The 20846-nt window shown below is 41.7% G+C and overlaps 1 protein-coding gene across 1 annotated transcript in view; it reads left to right on the top strand.

Moving 5' to 3' along the window:
* Positions 1-6580: 6580 nt before the first annotated feature.
* Positions 6581-20846, top strand: part of CMAS (cytidine monophosphate N-acetylneuraminic acid synthetase) — a 433399-nt gene continuing 419133 nt past the window's right edge. The window contains exon 1 of the mRNA XM_044087790.1: positions 6581-6872. Coding sequence (XP_043943725.1) covers positions 6691-6872 — 182 coding nt within the window. The 5' untranslated portion in view covers positions 6581-6690. The remainder of the gene's footprint in view (positions 6873-20846) is intronic.

The following is a 20846-nucleotide window of genomic DNA, read 5'->3' as shown; positions in this document are numbered from 1 at the left end:
TCTTGAAGAGAGTCAATGAGGGACTCTGCCTAACCTGGACTGGGATTTTATTCCATAGTGAAGGGAGCCTCTGGGTTATGAATCTGTCCCTCCAGCATGCCCTATTTATTTCAGTGCTGAGGTTCAAGTCTCTCGGCGTGTAGCTCGATGGGATTTGGATTTTTGAGGTGCAGCATGTCCCTTAATTCGGGTTGGACATGGCCTTATCGTCAGCCACAGGTCACCTCTGAGCAGTCGGTATGCCACTGAGTAGAGCTGGAGTTTCTTTAACGGGCAGCATATGGCATCTGTTTGAGCCCTTTGATCCTCTTGGTGAGGTTCTTTTGGGGTCTTTCCAGTTGCTACAGGTGTTTGGTAAGGTACATCCCAAAAGGGGCATTGTAGGCCTGATGAGGGATGAGTAAAGAGACCTCCACTAATCTAGATGTGAATCCCTTCATGATTAGGTGGGCTATATAAAATGTTTTTCTAACCACTTTGGCCACGTGGTTGTCAAATGAGAGATTGCTATCAACTTGGGTCCCCAGGTCCCTAATGACTTCTTCTGTACTTAATGGATTACCACCTATGTGGTAATTTGTGGGCAATTTGTTTTTGCCAAAGGGGATGACTATACACTTTTGGCATTTAGCTTGAGGCCATGGCTCTGGCACCAGTTGTCTGTTTCTATGAGGCCCTTTTGGAGGATGCTTGTGTCGGCTGGAGAGTCGATTATGGCACCCAGTTTGCAGTCATCTCTTGGTCAGCCACAGTCCTTCCGTGTTGGCCTGTCCCTCCGAGAAATATATACCAAACAAGAGAGGTCCCAGGACTGAGCCTTGTGGGACGCCACTTGTAACTGGTTTGGAGTCTGACATGGCTCCAGCAATTCTAACCATGTGGGTTCTGTCCTTGAGCCAGTTTGCAACCCATCTAGTGACATAGGGGTTTATGTTTAAGCTGGTGAGCTTATCTATAATGCCGGCTTTTGAGGTCCAGATAGGCTGTGTGGACCACCTTCCCTTCACAATGGCCTTGGTGACTGTTTCAAAGAAGTCAACCAGGTTTAAGAGGCAGGATCTGCCCTTAACAAAGCCAAACTGGGTAGGATCCAGTGTCTGTAGGTCCCCAATATCTTTATTTATGAGGTCCATAATGATCCTTTCCATAGCTTTGCAGACCAAGCTAGTCAGGCTTATGGGGCGATAGTTTCCAGAGTCCGTTGAGGCACCACCTTTGTGGAGAGGGACCACTGTTGCTGTCTCTTTGGGTACATATCCTGTAGTAAGGCTGAGATTGAACAGTAGTTTTATGTTTGGGTTTAGCTCTTCTTGGAGTTCATGGCCTGGGACACCGTCTGGTCCCATTGATGCTGTGTTTTTGCTTTGGAGAGGGCAGCTCCCACCTGAGCATCTGAGATGTCGGGGGCAGCACTCTGCTGGGATAGATATTTGCCCTTTTGGTGGGAGGGAGAAGTTTGCGCTGAACCTGTCAGCTAGGATGTTGGCAATGTCTGTGGGATCAGTGTATTTTTGTCATTTTGGACTAATTCTGAGCATATCTGTGAATTCCCACCCAGGTTCCTAACATAACTAAAGAAAGCCTTGTGATTATCTTTAGTGTCCTGTGCAATTTTTCTCTCGCTGGCCTTTGACGATTTTATGAGTGCCCTTAGTTTTTGCTAATACTGATCAGAGATGCCTTCCCTTTTGGGATTTTGCTCTATCATGTAGTAGCTTCCTTCTTCTATTGTATAGTTTGTTTATGGCTGGGGTCCACCAGACAGGTCGTCTGCCTTTGGAGGATTGGGTCTTGGTTTTATTTGTGATCCATGCATTCCTGAAGGTGTTCATAGAATGCATTTATTTCACTGTGGTTTTCTGGGCAGGGGTTGGGATGTGACTATCCAGTGAGATCAGTTTATGGTCTGATCTTACCAGTGAGGATACACTTCTGGTCTGGAGCATAAAGTCCCCATGTTGGTGATGATCAGGTCCAGTATGTTTTCCCTCTTGTGGGAGTGGTAACAAGTTGTTCCATAGCATTTGAGTTTATGAATTCTAGGAACCTTTGGGCAAGGGTGTTGGAGCTAGAGTAATGCTCCCAATCTATGTTTGGGTAGTTGAAGTCACCCAATATAATGGTTTTCGGAGACCTTCATATTTTCCAGTGTTCTCAGGAAGGCCGAGTGGGGTTCCTGGGTTTGGGAGGGTGGTCTGTAGCAGGCTATAAACTGGAAGGCAGTTTTACCCACTGTTAGTTGCACATGGATAGTCTCTGATGCTGCCACCAACCTGGAGGTGTGGGTATCTTTGATGAATATCGATACTCCCCTCCTTTTGTGGTTAAAGCATGGTATGAGGTATAACCTGGTAGTGCTGGGGTGCTCTCGGGAGTCCTGAACCAGGTTTCTGTTACTGCACAGATATCGAGGTTTAGATCCCTGGAGCGTGTGGCTCGAGGGGATATGGTTTTCTTTAGGTGGAGCATGTCCATCAATTCTGGTTTGGACATGGCCTTGTATGTCAGGCAGAGATCCCCTCTGAGTAGGTGGTATGCAACTGAGTACAGCTGGAGTTTCTTCAGTCGAGCTGCATAGGGCATCTGCTTGAGGTCAGTGATCCTCTTGGTGAGGTACCTCTGTGGTCTTTCCAGTTGTTGCAGGTGTCTTGTAAGGTACATCCCAAATGGGGCATTGTACTCTGTGATGGGTCTCATAAGTGATGCATAGAGGGGCCCAATGACCTCTTTCTATCTGGATGCAAACCCTTTTGTGATTAGGTGGGCCACATAGAAGGATTTCCTAACCACTTTGACAATGTGATTATCAAAGGAGACGTTACACTTGGGTCCCCAGATCCCTTATTACGTCTTCCGTATTTAGGGGGCTACCACCTATGTGGTAGTTTGTGGGTACTTTAGTGTTTCCAAACGGGATGACTATTCACTTTTTGGCATTTAGCTTGAGGCCATGGTTTTGAGACAAGGTATCTGGCAACCCATCTCATGACGTAGGGGTTTATGTTCAGGCTGGTGAGCTTGTCTATAATACCTGAGTTGGGAACAGTGTTGAAGGCCTTTCTGAGGTCTAGGTAGGCTGTGTGGACCACCGTTCCCTCGTATATAGCCTTGGTAATGTCTCAAAGACGTCCACCAGGTTTAGGAGGCATGATCTGCCCTTAACAAAGCCGAAATGGGTAGGGTCCAGTGTTTGGAGGTTCCCAATGTCTCTGTTAATGAGATCCATGATGATGTACTCCATAGCTTTGCAGACCAAGCTAGTCAGGCTTATAGGGCGATACTTCCCGGGGTCCGTTGTGGCTCCACCTTTGTGGAGCGGAATAACTGTTGCTGTGCGCCACTCTGTGTGCACGTAGCCTGTGGAGAGGCTGAGTTTACACAGTGTGTTTAGGTGAAGGGTTAGTTCATCTTTGAGCTCATGTAGGACGCAGCCTGGGACACCATCCGGTCCCATTGATGCTGTGTTTTTGGCTTTGGAGAGGGCTGTTTTAACCTGAGTGTCTGTGATTTCCGGGGCACTACATTCTTCTGGTATAGTTATGGGCCCTTTTGGGGATGAGAGGAGGGTGACGTTTGCACTGAACCTGTCTGCCAGGATGTTGGCTATATCGGTCGGTTCAGGGTATTTTGTGCCATTCTGCACTAACTCCAAGCAGATCTGTGAATTGCCACTTAGATTCTTGACATAGCTAAAGAATGCCTTGTGGTTATCTTTGGAGTCCATGGCAATTTTTCTTTTGAAGCTAGCCTTGGATGATTTTATGAGGGAACGTAGTTTCTTGCTGATACTGATCAGGGATGTCTTCCCTTCTTGAGATTTTACTTTTTTCTGTACTAATTTCCTCCTTCTATTGTATAGCTTGTTTATGGCAGGGGTCCACCAGACTGGTTTCCTTTTCTTGGAGGAGTGAGTCTTGGTTTTATTTGGGATAGTACAATCCATGCATTCTTGTAGGTGCTTGTAGAGTGCATTAGTAAAGGATTTTGCAGCTTGGACAGCGTTATCCTTTAGCATGGGGGCTTTGAAACTTCCCACCTCAGTCTTAAGTAACGTGGTTTGCTTTTGAAAAGTTATTCACGGAGGTTTCTTTGACCGGGGGTGGGGGCGAAATGTGGATATCCAGAGTGATTAGTTTATGGTCAGATCTAACCAGTGAGGGGTTGACCTTCGGTGTGGAACACCGGTCGCCCATGTTGGTGATGACCAAGTCCAATATGTTGTCACCTCTTGTGGGGGTGTTGACCAGTTGATCCAGGGCTTTTGAGTTTATAAATTCTAGGAAATGTTGGGCAAGGGAGTTTGTATGTGATTAGATCTCCCAGTTAATGTTTGGGTAATTGAAATTACCCAATATCAGGGTGTTTGGAAGGACCTTTATGTTTCCAGGAATGCGGAGTGGGGTTCCTGGGGCATGGTGGGTGATCTGTAGCAAGCTATAATTTGAATAGCAGTTTTGCTCGTTGTTAGTTGCACATGGATGATCTCTGAAGCATCGTGCTGTGCCACTAACCTGGAGTTGTGGGTATCCTTGATGAATATGGATACTCCCCCGCCTTTTGTATTTTGGTCCGGGTTTTGTGGCTGAAATGTATGGTATGAGTTGTAGCCTAGTAGTGCAGGGGGTGCTCTCTGGAGCCTTAAACCAGGATTCTGTTACTGCACATATATCGATTTTCTCCATACTAAAGAGTGCCTCGAGTGTGTGCATTTTGAGGTTTAGACTTCTGGAACTGAGTAGCACTACCCTCACTTTTTTGTTAGTTGTGCTATTTACGGTGGGTTTGTCTTTTGAGCCTTACCAAAAAAAGGCACTATGGGGGTGGCAAGAGCCTTGGCCAGTATTCGAAAGCCTAAGGGTGACAGGTGCAAGCCGTCTCTAGCGAAGCAGCGTGGTTTGTCGAGCATGTCATCCCAGGCTGACGGACACTGGATCCCCTTTGAATGACACCAGCAGGTTAACCAATTGTTGAAATTGATAATTTTTTCTCTCTACCGTGGTATCATTCTTATTGAGGGCAGGATGCTACTCTGGGTCAGGGTCATACTGGACTGGGCTATGTGATCAGAGAGCTCCTCCATGTCTCTTTTCATGTAGTCCAAAGAGGTATGGCTCAGGTCATTCACACCAACATGGACAATGACAGAGTCATATTTGTACTTGTTCTGGAGTGACCTGAGTGCTTGTGTTATTTGGCGGATCCTGGCACCCGACAGGCAGCTAACAGTAACCTTCTCCTTGTTCAGCCTAGTGAGTGGGACGTCAGTATGCCTGACTATAGTCACCTATTACTAGTGTGTTGGGTATGTTATTTTGCCTTAAGGGCTGTGATTGCGTGGCACACTGGTTTTGTGAAGTATGTGTTTCATGGTTTGTGTTGGGGGGGGGGGGTGGAGGTTGCTTGGATATCTGCTTTGGAGGTCTCTGTTGCTTTTGCAGATTTTTATTTAGAGCCTCTGAGTATGTTTTCGTGCATTTATGTGTGTTTTTGCCGGTGCTGGTTTCATAGGTGTATGTGAGACTGCTGGTGTGATGTAAGTATTTCCCTTCTCCTCTTGACTGCCTGGTCCAGCCTTGGGTTGAGAGAGCTTAACCTCCAGTTTGGCTGTATAATTGCATCTCTCGCATGTATTAGTGTTTGGTGGAAGGAGGAGAAGGTTGTCTGTGTACATGAGGCAATCGTAACATTGCCTCAAAATGCCCTGATTCACCAGTTGGACCGGAGACACCTGAAACTGCCCTTGGGATATGAACACATACATTAAGCTGTTTTTTGGAGATAAGCGAGCTGGATTTTAAAAAAGTATCTGGCAACCCTGGCCGTATTCTTCTGATCATACATCTGAACCGGTTAGCCCAAGAAATCTGGACAAAGGCCCAAAAATAGAGACAAATTTTAAATATCACTTTTATAAACTTAGAAAGTAGCTAGAATAACGGGTTGCGCTAAAATGCATTTTCTAAAGAATCTGAAACTCAAATCATACCTGTCAAGTGTACCTCATTACGAGGAACGTGCCTCATTTGAGGTCTTAAAAAAGTTCATGCTCCTATAAGTTTCACACTGAAGGAGTCTGTCACACATTCAGTTTTAGGAATTTTTTTAAGTGATATCCATGATAAACTGAAAAGATTCATATTACTTTTTTATAAGTAAAGCCAGCATATTTTAATCATCCTATGACCTTCCTAGTTGAAGGTGTTAGTGTGTTCCCCACTATGAGGGCTAGTGTTCCTCACTTTGAAGATGGAATGTATGTCCTTATTTAGTGACTTCATTCTTGACATCATGCCAGTCATGTGCCAGAAAATCACACATTTTTGGGGAACAAACAGAAATTTTGCGGCAAAAATCTGGACAGTTGACAGTACGCTTGTGACAGATATAGATTCTGACAGTCAATGTCTTGTCATTATTTAGTGATCTCAGTCCTCGGTGATTTGTGAGGAGCAAATTAAAAAAGGGGCCAAAAGTCATGACAGTTGAGAGGCATAACAGCTATCCAGGAGTCAGCATCTGTTCAGAAACAGAACAAAGCTCTGAACGTGTGCTTGACAAGAGGACTAGTATCACTGGCTGTATGATCTGTTTGGTTACACACAAGGGGGTGTGTTTCATTCGCGCAGACTTCAGCCGTTAGTAAGTGGTTCCAGTCTTCGCATACAGCAGTAGAGTGGAAGCACAAACACAATGGCAACGGGTAATGATCAGACAACTGCAGCCTGCAGTACTATAAAAGGGCACTTCGCAGCAATTGTTTTAGCGAGAGGCGGCAGTAAAGGCATCCCACTGAAGAACATTAAAGAACTAGCTGGTGTTCCTCTTATTGGCTGGGTACTCAGAGCCGCTATAGACTCCGGGGCATTTGACAGGTAAATGTAGTAAGATGAAAATAATTTTTAGCAAAGCGTCTTACGAAGAAGTCATTGTACGAAAGTAACGTAACTGCCACTTACACTAGCGGAAACCAGGGTACTTATTTAGTTTTTCAGTAAAGGTTGCTGTATGTCGTATACGGCCGGATTTTTTTGTTCAACAGTTCACTTTTACGTAATGGTTAACCCCGTTGTGGGTACGTGGAATATTGACATCTGCTTTACCAATCATATTGTAGATGTACTCCTGTGGGGCCGCTGGTACAAAGCATGAGTCATTTTGACCCCGCCCACTTTAATTCACCTTCCGGCTTTCGGTCACTTTGATGGGGCTAGTTAATTGCACAGTCCTAAGCATAGCTGGCGAATTTTTCAATTTTCTCTAATTTTTAGGGCGGGGCGGGGTATCCACAATTTTGGCTCAAAATTACTTTTGCTTGTTTATAAACTGTTTTTTTAAGGTGGTGGATTATAGACAGTAAATGCTGATATTCGTTACAGTTACAGATTTTTTTTTACTTTAGAAAATGCATGATTCACATGCTTTGCCAGTGCCACCTTTTCACATGCCCATATCAGTAAGTGACATACCTCTCAAGTGTACCTCATTTGGGGTCTTAAAAAGTTCATGTTCCTCAATGTTCCACATTGATAGAATCTGTCACACATTCAGTGTTAGGAATTTTTAAGTGAAATCCATGGTAAATTGAAATTAATCATATTAATTCATTAAAAGTTCTTCTTTATATGCAAAACCAGCATATTTTAACCATGCTATGGCCTTCCTAGTTGAAGTTGTTAGTAAGGCATTAGTATGTCTTCCACATTTTGCCCATTTGTTCCACATTATGAGGGATAGTGTTCCTCATTTTGGAGATGGAAGGTTGAGAGCTATGGTAAGTGAGAAGGTCCCACTGAAAAACCAATCAGTAAAAACAATGAAAACTCCAGCCAAGCTGGAACTTCCAATGAGTGACCTCTCACAGAGGCACACGGGATATATGCAAATGACCCTTATGAACACCGTTTCAGCTAATTGGCGATTCTGAATGCCCATGACTTGTTTTTGTCGTTTTAATGGACAATTTCTGGCTAATAAAGCCAAACCCCACTAGCTGTGGATATGCATATTTCGGCCTTATGATCTCATCAGCACATGCAGAGTGTTTGACTAAGCATAAGAAACACAGGGCTGTAATACCCACATTGAGAATTTTTTAAGGAAATGTGAGATTTTGCAAGAGGAAGCATAAACTCACAAGCCCTCTTCAAGAGAAGTCTTGATGAATGGATGGGAAACCGAAAGTTCACTCTGGGGATCACTTCAGTGGCACTACTTGATAGAGACACTGGGAACTAATGTAGGGCAGCACAATGCCAGGGCACTTCTATGGGCTAGGCTTGTAAAGGCTCCAGTGTCATTAGCGTAGTACACACCTTATAAACCTTAACCAGTTTTACGAATAATTTGGATTGTCTCTTTGTTTTCTATAATATTAAGATGTTTCAGGTTCCAGATAAGTGTTTTATGCAATTTCTTCTTTCAGCTGCTCCCGTTAGGGGTCGCCACAGCAGATCAACTGTTTCCATTTCTTCCTGTCCTCTGCATCTTGCTCTGTCACACCGACCACCTGCATGTCCTCTCTCACCACATCCATAAACCTTATCTTAGGCCTTCCTCTTTTCCTGTTACCTGGCAGCTTCATCCTTAGCATCTTTTTCCCAGTATATTCTACATCCCTCCTCAGTACATGTCCAAACCAATGTAGTCTTGCCTCTCTGGCTTTGTCTCCAAACCTTCCAACCTGGGCTGACCCTCTAATATACTTATTCCTAATCCTGTCCAACCTTGTCACACCCACTGCAAATCTTAACATCTTCACCTCTGCCACGTCAAGCTCCAACTCCTGCCTTTTTGTCAATGCCACTGTCTCCAACCCATATAACATAGCTGGTCTCACTACTCTCTTGTAGACCTTCCCTTTCACCCTTACTGGTACTCGTCTGTCACAAATCACTCCTGACAATCTTCTCCACCCACTCCATCCTGCCTGTACTCTCTTCTTCACCTCTCTTCCACACTCACCATTACTCTGAACTGTTGATCCCAAGTATTTAAACTCATCCACCTTCGCCACCTCTACTCCTTGCATCCTAACCATTCCTCTATCCTCCCTCTCAGTCACACACGTATATTCTGTCTTAGTCCTGCTGACTTTCATTCCTCTTCTCTCTAGAGCATATCTCCACCTCTCCAGGGTCTCCTCCACCTGTTCCCTACTCTCACTACAGATCACAATGTCATCTGCAAACATCATAGTCTACGGGGACTCCTGTCTGATCTCGCCTGTCAACCTGTCCATCACCATTGTAAATAACAAAGGGCTCAGAGCTGATCCTTGATGTAATCCCACCTCCACCTTAAAACGCATCCGTCACTTCCACCACAGACAGCTATTAGTAGAAATTTAGGAAAAAAAGTTTGCCCTGAAATATTGGGGAATTTGTCATTTTTTTCTTTCCTTCCTTCCTTTTTTTTTTTTTACAGGACACAACTATCAAGAGCGATAGTAACACTATTTTTGATAAGTTTTAAAGTTAATAGTTGTACCATTATTTAAACTAAAAGTGTCCCTGATTTGAGATGTATTTCCTTTTTTGCTTTGCATTCCCTCTGTTATCACACTTGTGTTGTTTTCTCAGATGCCCAGTAGGTCCTAAAACTAAACACAGCACAACACATACCTCTTAGCATCTTAGCTTAAGAATTCTGGACAAAGTCAAAAATAATCTTAGAATAACACATTTTGCATTACAGTACATTTTCTGAAGAATGTTTAAGTATAAAATAGATGTTTATGTATAAAACTGCATTATTATATCCTTTGAGAAGTCACCTACCCCAGGAAACTACCACATTGGCAATACACTACTAAGAGTTGAGATCCAGTTGTTTGGGATTTAGGAACCTATCTGGACAGTGACCTAAATTTGACCAACATGTGTCTATTGTTGTAAGAAAGTCCTTCAGTACTGCACTGGTTATAAACAAAGGGGTAGTGTCTAAATCTAGGAGTGACATTGTCTCCCTTTACTCAGACCTCACTAGGTCAGTCATTGAACATAATGCCCCTTTTGGCATGTATCTATCCAAGCATATGCAACAAATAGAATGCCCACAAAGATACCTTACTAAAAGAACAAAAGACCTAAACAACATGCCGTTCATGGACTGACTCAAAACCCTATCACTGGGAGGGGTGGCATAATGGTTAAGGTGTTTACCTTATAAAGACAAGGTGCAGGGTTTGATTCTCACACAGGGGGAATAGCTAGGCTTCAAATGGCTCACAAGTGCAGTTAGCCTAGTACTAATCTATGAATCTATGAACCTACAGACTAAGAGGTGACTTGTGTCTAGCATACAAGGCATCCTTCGACCTATTATTGATGGATTTACTGTACATCAACAAGTCATATGGCACCAGAAATACTCAGTCTAGGGGTCTACGTCTGTTCTGCAGCATCATGGAGGGACAGGTATATTTCGCAGAGGATATCGCTGCTGTGGAACAGACTCGCCATTCACATAAAACAAAGTTTACTCCTGTCCATATTGAAGAACAACACTGAGCTATTGATGGGAAACAGAAAATTTACCCCAGGACTGCCCCTGTACTGTTAATGGAGCTAGTCTAGTACTTGCCAGTGAACCAATAAAACTCAAATGCCTTTCATTATTCAGTGACTGCGGTCCTCAGTGATTTACCAGAAAACCAAACATTCTTACAATGGCCAGACTGGTGAAAATATCAGGCAAAATCTGGTTATTCTGTGAAATTCTGGAAAGTTGAGAGGTATGGTACCATGGATGAAAGTATGCATCCATCCTATGCTATGGTACATGCATTTCAAAATCTCCTATTTTGTTTCAGTAGATAAACTTAAGTGCCACCTTTCAGAGACAGCCCAGGAGCACTCTTTGGTTTAATAAATTGCTTATAGTCGCACAACAATCTAACAGAAACCTAGAGAATCTAACACTGTTCAATGCAGTTTTTTTCCCTTGTTTGTGTTAAACTGCCAAACACCCTCGCCTTGTCTGTCCTTAATCTCTGCTGCAGCTGATATTGAGCAGTACATATCACAGTTATATGAACCTGGTCAATAAACATGAAGATTGTTTAATCCTAGTAGATGAGATTTCTTTAAAAGAAAGGTCCTGCCATTGTTGAGTTACTTTCTACTTGAACTAGAAAAGTTCAGCAGAGCTGGCATGACGGTATGACAAAACTCGTTTTCTTTGTGCAAAGATTAAGTACAGTTTTTTTTTTTAATCTGGTGAGCCCTGTTATTTATTTGTGTGTTAGGGTTTCCACCTTTTCAAATGCCAAAATTGTGGCCATTTTTGCAAACACATGAAACTTTTCAGGAGTTCCCGTATCTGCATGAAATGCAAAGGACTGTGTTTCAGATTAAGAAAATAAAGAAACTACAGCAAAGTTTTAGTTTCTTTACCTGCTGCCAGTGCTGCCTTTTTCTGCATGTTATGATCCCTCTATTTTATGTCAGTGGTCTTTCCACATTACTGCAAATTATAACTCCATGAGTACATCTTTCATGATGCATGACATCTTAATCTTTCTTGTGATGATATCAGATCCTACTTACATAAGGACTGTTGGTCTCCATAGCCATTCTGTCTGTATTTGCTTGTGTTACACAGAGTACTGAAAGTGTGAGGGAAGAGTTTTGTGATTAGGGTACACTATGCATAAAATATCACATTTTTGTTGAGTTTTGTTTATGGCGTGGATGGCTGCCTTACCCCTGTGTATGTCATTATGGTTACCTGTACTTTTTTTCTTGTTTAAGGTGTTTTTTCTCCCTAAAACCTGTGTGCATTCTGCATCCCCAACCATTTCATCAGCAGTGCAGTAGTAGTTACTGTGTAGGTTGGACAGATCGTTCCCAGAGTATGTAAGAATACCACTGTGGTTTACTGCTCATTTTCCGCCATGAGTTTCCTTCTTGACTGAGGAAGTAAGTAGATGCTTTGTATGTTATGTAGCTGCTTTTATCTGGTGTGCTTGTGGGTACTTGTGTGTAATATTAGCTGTGTTTCTTGTAGCTGTTCGAAGTAGGGCAGAGCTTGTTTCAACATCTTGAAAACTCTTGCAGGTTAGAGAAATACCTCTAGCATTTCTCTTTGTCTTGGATTTATTTTTGTGCCTGGTCAGCATGACTAGCAATATCTTCTAACAGAGACAGAAGTAGACAGTAATACACTAGCAAACCATTCCGAGCAGCATACTTATTCAAACCACGATCATGGTAGGGATCAGTACCTATTTGTAAAACAGCTAGAATAAGAATTCAGACATGCATTCTGTTACCGCAATACAAAATGAATTATACTAGCTGTTATCGCTGTGTCACTTGTGTGGACTGTTTAGCTGCTGCACTAAAATATGAAAGCACCTTCGATCCATCCCTCCCATCAAGCACTGGGCCATGTCCTTTTGGCTTAATCAGTCAGAGTAATCAGATCATTAACCTGTCACTTAACAGCCTCTCAGTCACATAATCACAGCAAAGTTAACCTTTATTCAGCTCTAGTGCTCTTAATAGTGTACCAGCATCATGCTTCCATTTCTGTATTCTGCCATAAACATCTTATTCCTTGCATTTCTCTTAATACCTTGTAGCCTAAATACCACAACCACAATAGCCTGTATTCTGCCAACATTTCTTTCTATACAGTGTCTGTAGATACAAAACACACAGTACCTCCATTCCAGTCTAGTATCTAGTGTTTAGGCATACAAAACTTGCCTTCCCTCTGTAACTTAAGTAGAATAAAGCAATATCACCTTTCATTATCTAGAGCGAATTTTATTTTCCAAACATTTAATGAAAAAAATGCACTGAGGCCGAAACAAAGAGCTCCTATCCTGTTGACATTTGCTTGTGTGTTTTTTTGTTTCTTTTTGTTAACTGTACTGGTGGGCTGGTCCTTGAACCATTTTTAGCCCTGACATAGGTCCTATACAAATCAAATTTTAGAGATTATGAGGTATAATTTGAAGGATAAACATATGAACTATAAAGTGTTAATTGGAGACGAGTGACCAGCATTTTTATTGGTGTTTGAAGACAAGACTACAAGCATTGCTTTACTTTCATAATTACAGTAACTGAAAGGGAGGAGTAGTTTTGTACTTTAGAGATCCTTAATAAACATTAGTTATTGGTAATTTTTGGTTATAGTTATTGGTGAAAGGAATTTATAAGAAAGAACCTATTATAACCGTTATATACCATATAGCAGCTGGAAGTGTAGCAGAGTTTGAGGGTTTTTTTGAGCTCCCTATTGGGGGTATTCTTTTACTTCTAAATTTTGAAGGGAGATATTACAGGTGACAGGGATTAGTATGGATAAGCTCTTTTCTCCAATGGTTTGTTCAAAAGGTTGTCTTTCCAGCATCCGAGTACTGCCATTCTTGGTTCTTCTGTTGTAGGGGTTGGTGTTGATTTTTAATTTATGTAGAGTGAGGTAGAAACTGTTTAATATTTTAAAGGTGAGGGAACCTATCCCTATCCACCAGCTGGCTCCCAGCAGGTGTATATGACAGCTTCAGAAAGGCTGCCCTTTGCCAAAAACAACAGACACAAAATGTGTACAAAGCTGGCATTGTGCTTCTATATCTGAATATTGGAAGCAGAGTTACATGTGTAATCATCTTGTTTTCTTAAATCCACATTTGCTATGACTCTGAAACCTGGCATAAGTTGTATACAAAATATAGCAGTTTGCCTGAATATCTACAGAATAGATAAGAGAGCTTGCAGGTACTAGCATTATGTTTTTTAACTCCCTTTCTACAGTAGAGTGACACTACATTTACCTTTGCTGCTTCACAACACTTCCTTCCCCAGGTTGAGTGTCAGTTGGTCTGCCTTTACTTCTTTTCTTTGCTTGAGTTTTCACAGAATGTTTCTATGCCTGGGGGGGGGGGTGCCCGGGGGGTGCCCACTGAGTGACACAACAGGCTCCAGCTTTGTATCAGCCACAAATGGATTACGTTGGTAATACAAAGAATGAAGTAAAATGAGACTTTAAGGCTTGAAGTACTATCTCATTCTCCCCAAGACAGCTATAATACAAGGCAGAGAGACCGCTGCTGTTTCCATATACCTTAGTAGCAAGTAGTGCTGCAAAGCTGCCTTCATATACTTCAGTCTAAGATCTGTAAATATGATACTGTGTAGTAAAGCTGCATCATCTATATTTCAAACAAGAATTTGCTTATAGGATACTTTGTAGCACAGATGCCTTCATCTATTTCAAACCTGAACCTGCAAAAACAGTACTGTTGGCCACTTAATCCTGGATCAAAACATTAACACAGAAGTTCTATACCATGGGGATTTTAATATCCCTTAGCAAGGTAAAAAACAATCAAAACATAAATAACTGCAAAGACTTGGGATACTGACAGCTATTCAGTGAACCCATCAGGAAGGACAAGGTTACAGATGTAGCAGATACCAAAGACCAGGTGTCTACTAAGGCATCTGCCACCATATTGCCTTAGATGAAAGCCTATAAGAAGTCAAAGTCTTGGGGAATAGAATCCCGGTATAATAATACCTCTGAGGTAAATTTCAAAGTTAGGCAGCTTAAACAACATTTTACTGTGATGCGACAAAACAATCTGGGATGTTCATTTAAATTCTGCAAAGTATTAAAGAGCCTGTTAAGGAGCCCCTGCAGCACCAACATCAATCCCCTCTCTCTGCCTATCCACAGTGACACTGCCACCACCTTTTGTAATAGTTTCAGTTTAGCAGTAAATGATTTAACAACAAAACTCCAGTCAAGATACGTGTCACAAAATATTAGGGATCCTCATTCATTTTTACTTATTCAACATCTGTTTTGTGAAATGTCAGTATCATGTCACAAGACTGTGTAAAGCTAACTGGCCATTACACCATCCTTCTTTTTATTATTTTAAGGCAAGATACTTCCATTTTGGAGTTGAGCCTTTTAAAGGTGAGAACTGCCAACCAATTACTGTACTCAGTCCATTTAGAGGCATTCCTGATGGCAAACAATTTACTGATCATCTTGCCCAATGCAACATATTTCCCATCTCCAAACATGGCTTCCAGTCAAGTCATGGCATTAACTCCACTGTAAGTAAGGTTCCTGAGTATGTCACATCTGTCAAGGTTGACAATGATGATGCTGTGTTCTCTGATGTCAGCAAAACCTTTGACACTGTTCATACTTTACTTGTGTATAGATTAAACCAGAAAGAGTTAAATAGTGATGTTTGTTCTTGGTTTCAAATTTAGATTGATAGGATAGACTATTATGTGGAAAGAAGGCTTCATCGGTCCTTACAGTCTTTTTTCATGGGGTTACACAGGACTTCGTTTTCAGCATTCTTCTGTAACCAAATGCATGAGAACATAGAACATAAACTCCTGCTAAGCATGCTCATAATTCTGCTTAACTACTGTCATCCAGCACATCAGAATTGCAGTCAGATATCTGCAGTTTGGATGTATCACTAGCCCAGTTGGCCCCTTTGAGATTGCTTCCGGGTGGAAATACCTTGGTATTGTGACTATAGTTTGACCTTCCCTGTAATGCAGAATCTTCTGTCAAGCACATTCACCAGAAATTTGGTGCTGTATATAAAATCACAGTGGCTCAGCGGATAGCATTGTTGCCTTATAAGAAGAGGTTCTCTGGTTCAGTTCTTGGCTGGGATACTTTCTGTGTGGGGTGTGCATGTCATCCGTACGTTTGCTTGGGTTTCCTCTAGGTGCTCCAGTTTACTCCCACATTCCAAAGGTATGCAGTAGGTGGATTGGACACTCTAAATTGGCCACAGGTATGAATGTGCGATATGGAAGAACAACCACAGCAGGGCTAGCCACCCAGCATTGTGAACCTCGGCTGTAGATGATTGTCAGTGTTGAAGTGACACCCCAACCCTATGTGAGAAAAATGGAAAAGGAGGTTGTGGATTGATGGATGGATAAAATTAAATGCTGTCTTACCCTGAAACCAGAAAAAACATAGTCTGATCAGTACTCTTGTCTAAATTATTGTGTAGGCCAGTAGTCTTGTGCAACCCTCAGAGTATTTTGTACACCAGCCCGGAAAGGATCTAGAATAGAGTTTTTAAAGTCTCTAGCCCATAACAACCATAACACTGTAGAAGTTGTCAGACTGCACTATGCTATATGGGCTTAATTTGTGCAAGAAATGCCAAGTACCGATAAGCCGAAAAAAAAAGGCCGAAAACCCAGTAAAAGAATGAATCTTGAAGATCACTCTTCTCCTAAAAACTTTTTTTTTTTTTTGCTGGGGGGGGGGGTCCCCCCACACACCTCCAGATGTGGCGGGCAAGCTCCCAACCTCCTAAACGTATATATGCCAACTACGAGATTGCTATTCCACAAAGAAAAGGGAATATTACAGGAAATGGCCATCTTGGACTTTTCAGCCATTCAGCTTCTGTGTTTCGGGACTCACTCTAGCAGGACCCAAAATTTCAAATGGTTACTGTAAGGGCTATGCCTTTTTATTGAAGATAACACATGTAATTCTGCTCAGAATTAGCTGATCTCATAATTTGGTGCACACCATTCAAACTGCTTAGGAATTCACTTTCCAAGTAATCTCTCATGGTCTCTCACATGATTCCCAGTCAGATCTCTCAACTGTCCCCATTTTGGAGGAATGTTCCTTTTTTTCCGGTCCAAAACATGCGTATATTTTTCCATCATTTTGTCGCACTCTTTTAATGTGCTTCTGAGTACTATCCCAGATTCCTAATGGAAGTGGGGAGAGTTATGTGCTATTTGGTATTCTAATTAGCATAAAATGTTATGTCCTTATTTTTGGCTGAATGAAGCTGCTTTTTAAAGGCCTTTGTACCTATTTTCAATGTCTGTAGCTTGAGAGGTACGTTCAGTTTCCTTTTTCCATGAACACAAACAACCTTCTACTTAAAGTGCATTCGATCCAAGACCTTCTGGTATTTAAGAAGGAAATTCCTGTTCTACATGTTGATAAAAAGCCGCAGAAGATGCGGTATGGCATAAGTCCATCCTTACACCGTTCTCTTCTGTTTATCACATCCTGTTGGCACCACCCATTTCCTCTTCCTCCTTTTTCCTCTCCTTTCCCCTACTTTGTCTCTAGCCCTGCTTACTCTGCAGCATAGCAAACGCAGTCACATTTACAGCTGCACTGCAAGTAGCTTACCATCCAAAGCCACTTGGTAGTGTAAACGTAGTATTTGATCACATTAACTAATACTGGTGTGACACCCTGACCCTAAGTAAAAATGGGGGAAGGGGGGGTGAAGACAATAATAACTAGAATAAATGCAACATAATAACCTAACTTTATATAATGTACAATGTACATCAGTGTCAGTGGCTCAACAGGTGCCACACTAGTCTTTGATGCCAGAAAGATCATAAATCTGAAGTTTCTGTCGTCACCCTATTTGTTTAGGTACATGTTCATTACTGACACTGCAATGTAGTTAGAGGGGTGTGCACTCCAGAGGTGCTACCTTTGGCATGAGATGTTCATCTCTGGTCTTATTATCCTATGGTGGTGGTAGCACAGATGGATGTTAGACACCGTGACACTTACTGAAAAAAAAAAGAGTAGGGGTGCTTTGCTTCTATATATATTTTATTTTATATTTCATTACAATTAACATACATCAATTGATATAAAGACAAACCTAACAAAATACTGATAGTAACTATAGAACTAATTCCTCTGCATCCTGGCAAAATTTCTCATACCTGCATACATATTAATTTCCTCTGTGCCCTGGGAAAGTTTCCCGTATCCGTATAAATACTACCTTGGGTCTCTCCTGAAGATAGACATATGCCATATGTCACCAACATGGCCAACAGCAAGTTAATAGACAAATGGTTGTCATTTTGCTGGCAAAATTCCACTATGGATTCCAAAATGACATGTTCTGTGATAGTCTTGATTCTCTGCTTGTTATTACTGTTGGGTACTAGACTTGTTTAAGCTTGCTGTTTTTCTCTATATATTTGTTCTGTGTTCTTCAAAAAAATATCTGTTGTCTATTTTACTTTTTGCTGTTTTTCTCTCTATATTTGTTCTGTGTTCTTCAAAAAAATATCTGTTGTCTATTTTACTTTTTTCTGTTGTCCAACATCTTGTTTTTCTCTCATTTTGCATAATATTACCGCCCTCAGAAATCACAACACATTTGTTACCACCACCCAAGAAATGACAACACATTGTTTTTGTTTTCTTTGCTTTAATATGTGTGTATTGTACACAGTCTTCATTTATTGTTACCTTTTCAGCAAGAGCTTGCTTGCTTCCTAACTGATGACATCTTTTGTGATTTCTTTTAAAGTCTTTATGGCAGATATGTGGATTTCACTCTTTTTTTACCTTGTACCTAATTACATTTTAATTTAAATGGGTATTAGTTCTGTGTCTTCCTATAACACTATGGACTACTGCCTGAATGTGTTTCTTTTTGGTTCCTTTATTTTCTGTTGCCCACTTTATCCTTTTTCCGGGCCACAGAGGACCTGAGGCATATTTTAGCTAGCAGTGAGTGTAAGGCTGAGAACCAGTTCTGAAGGAGGGGGGGGCCAGCATACTGCAGGACCTGGGTGTTTTAGAGGCTCACCACTACACCTATTTGCATATCTTTTCCTTTCAGTCACGCTAGTATAATTATGTTTTCTCTGTAATTAATGTGGTATGCTACTTTTATGTGGGCTTCTGATGTACATATTATGGCTGCCTCCTTTTTATCTATATAGTTAAGTCTCTGTGATTTCCATTGGGAGAATGAACTGCCCTAACATAGATCTGTATTTCACATTTGGTTCCAAGGGGTCTGTATCACACAGTTAAAGTGTCAAAACTGTGACTATGAAAATACTGAACCCAAAAACTGAATACTCCGAAGACTGGGAAAAGAATCACTGTTCCAGTACAAAACACGAAACGCACCAACACTACAAACTGTTTCTAATGTGGGAGGCATTGCCCCCCCACACCCCCCAGTGTGGGGAGCACAGCCCCCCACACCCCTCTACATAAATATACCAACTCCGAGATCGCACCACAGTGGAGGAAATAGAGAAGCCGCGGAAATGGCCCACAGAATTATTTCCCTGGGAAAGAATTTGATGTTATGTGGCTTCGTTATTTTCAGTCTTCGGACTTCCAAGTTCGAGGTTTCGGCGTTCAAACTTCTGATATACACCCAGTTCCGAGTTCCTGCTCTGGACACAGTGATTCAATGATATTACCATTATTATATCCATGGAGACCTCAGTTGCTTTTTTCTTATTTCATTTAGTAATTTTTTTGTTAACCAGGATGGCAAACTGGTCTCTCATGAATCCTTTTCAGACAAAACTCAGGCCTCAAGTACAAGGTTAAGTGCAACATACATGGAACTTTGTTTATCAATTTATGTATGTCATCAACCACAGTATTTATGGGAGGTGGGAGGAAGGAAAGGTATCTGAAGAAAACCCACACAGATGTTAGAGAGAACATGCAAAAATCTACTTGCACAGTGGACAGAGGTAAGGACTAAATTTCAGACCATGTAACCATGAGCCAGCGATTGTACCACTGAACCACCATGCTGATCATATTTGTCTCTTGACACATGCTTTCACATGCTTACTTCATTGACACTTAGTGATTTGTTCTTAACTGAATTTGTTGAAAATGCACATTATCTGGTCCCACATAGATCCTACTTTTGCTGGTTACCTGTTTATTGCACGATGGTTCACCTGTTGTTATTCATTCACTCTTTTGGGATACCTTTTGCATAATTAATTAACAGGACTTTTACTGTGCTTATCTAGTCAAGGGTATGCTCCTGTCAAAACTAAGTTTAGCACCAGCAGATGCCTTTGTCTGATCAATTCTCAAACCCAGTCCTCTTTTTACCAGTGTTCTTGTTTCATAGGGTTGCCCAGAGGGTCCATATGTAAAGAACTTCAAATTAGGAAGCCTACCTTTGACAGTGATTAATGAAGAACTACTAACACAGCCAACAATGACTCCTATGCTGAAGAGTACACACATGCCTTTTATAGTCACTTAAATGTATTGACTCAGCTGTACCTGACAGAACTAAAACCAGGTCCTCCCGAAAAAACAAGCCACCCTGGTAGACTGTAGACATAAATAAGTTATATAACAAAAAAAGAAACTGATCTCTTAAGAACAAAAGGGAACTTACTCGACAGAGGATGAATACCTTCCACAGCTTGAACAATCAAATTAGATATTTTTTAATATCCTCTAAGGCAAGTTATGAGACTAAATTAGCATCCCTGGCTAAAGACAAGCATAAGGCACTCTTTAGCTACATCTGAAACCTAAAAGAGAATGACCATCTGTTTACAGAACTTATAGTGGATGGTAGCACTCACATTGAACCTGAGAAAATTACCAACCTGCTACCTGACTGATTTGGCAATAACTCTCCCCCTCCCCCCATCTCCACCAGCCATACCCCAAAGCATTCCTGACAGCAGTCCTCTACCAAATATCTTCAAAGAACAAGTCATACAAGCTCTCTCCAAGGCCAAAAACATGGCATCTATGGGACCAGGTAACATCCCAGGTTGTTTACCAAACAGTCTAAAACAAGACCTAGCAGAACCACTTGGCACTCTTTTTTTTAACCATAGCCTGAGCACTGGCTTTTCTCCGGCAGAGTGGAGAACAGCAATGGGGGTCCATCAACCAACCCAGGGAACTATTGACCCATAAGCCTAATCAGCCTTACCTGCAAGGCTATGGAAAAAGAATCATCATGGACCTTGAGCTTGAAGCTCGACAGCAAGGAAAGGAACAGAAAACCGTGGAAACTCTGATGCAGTCAATGTTGAGGA

This window comes from Protopterus annectens, chromosome 11.part0 (assembly GCF_019279795.1).
Source record: "Protopterus annectens isolate FY-2018-M chromosome 11.part0, PAN1.0, whole genome shotgun sequence".
Classification (NCBI taxonomy): domain Eukaryota; kingdom Metazoa; phylum Chordata; order Ceratodontiformes; family Protopteridae; genus Protopterus; species Protopterus annectens.
This window is presented reverse-complemented; position numbering and strand designations above follow the sequence as displayed.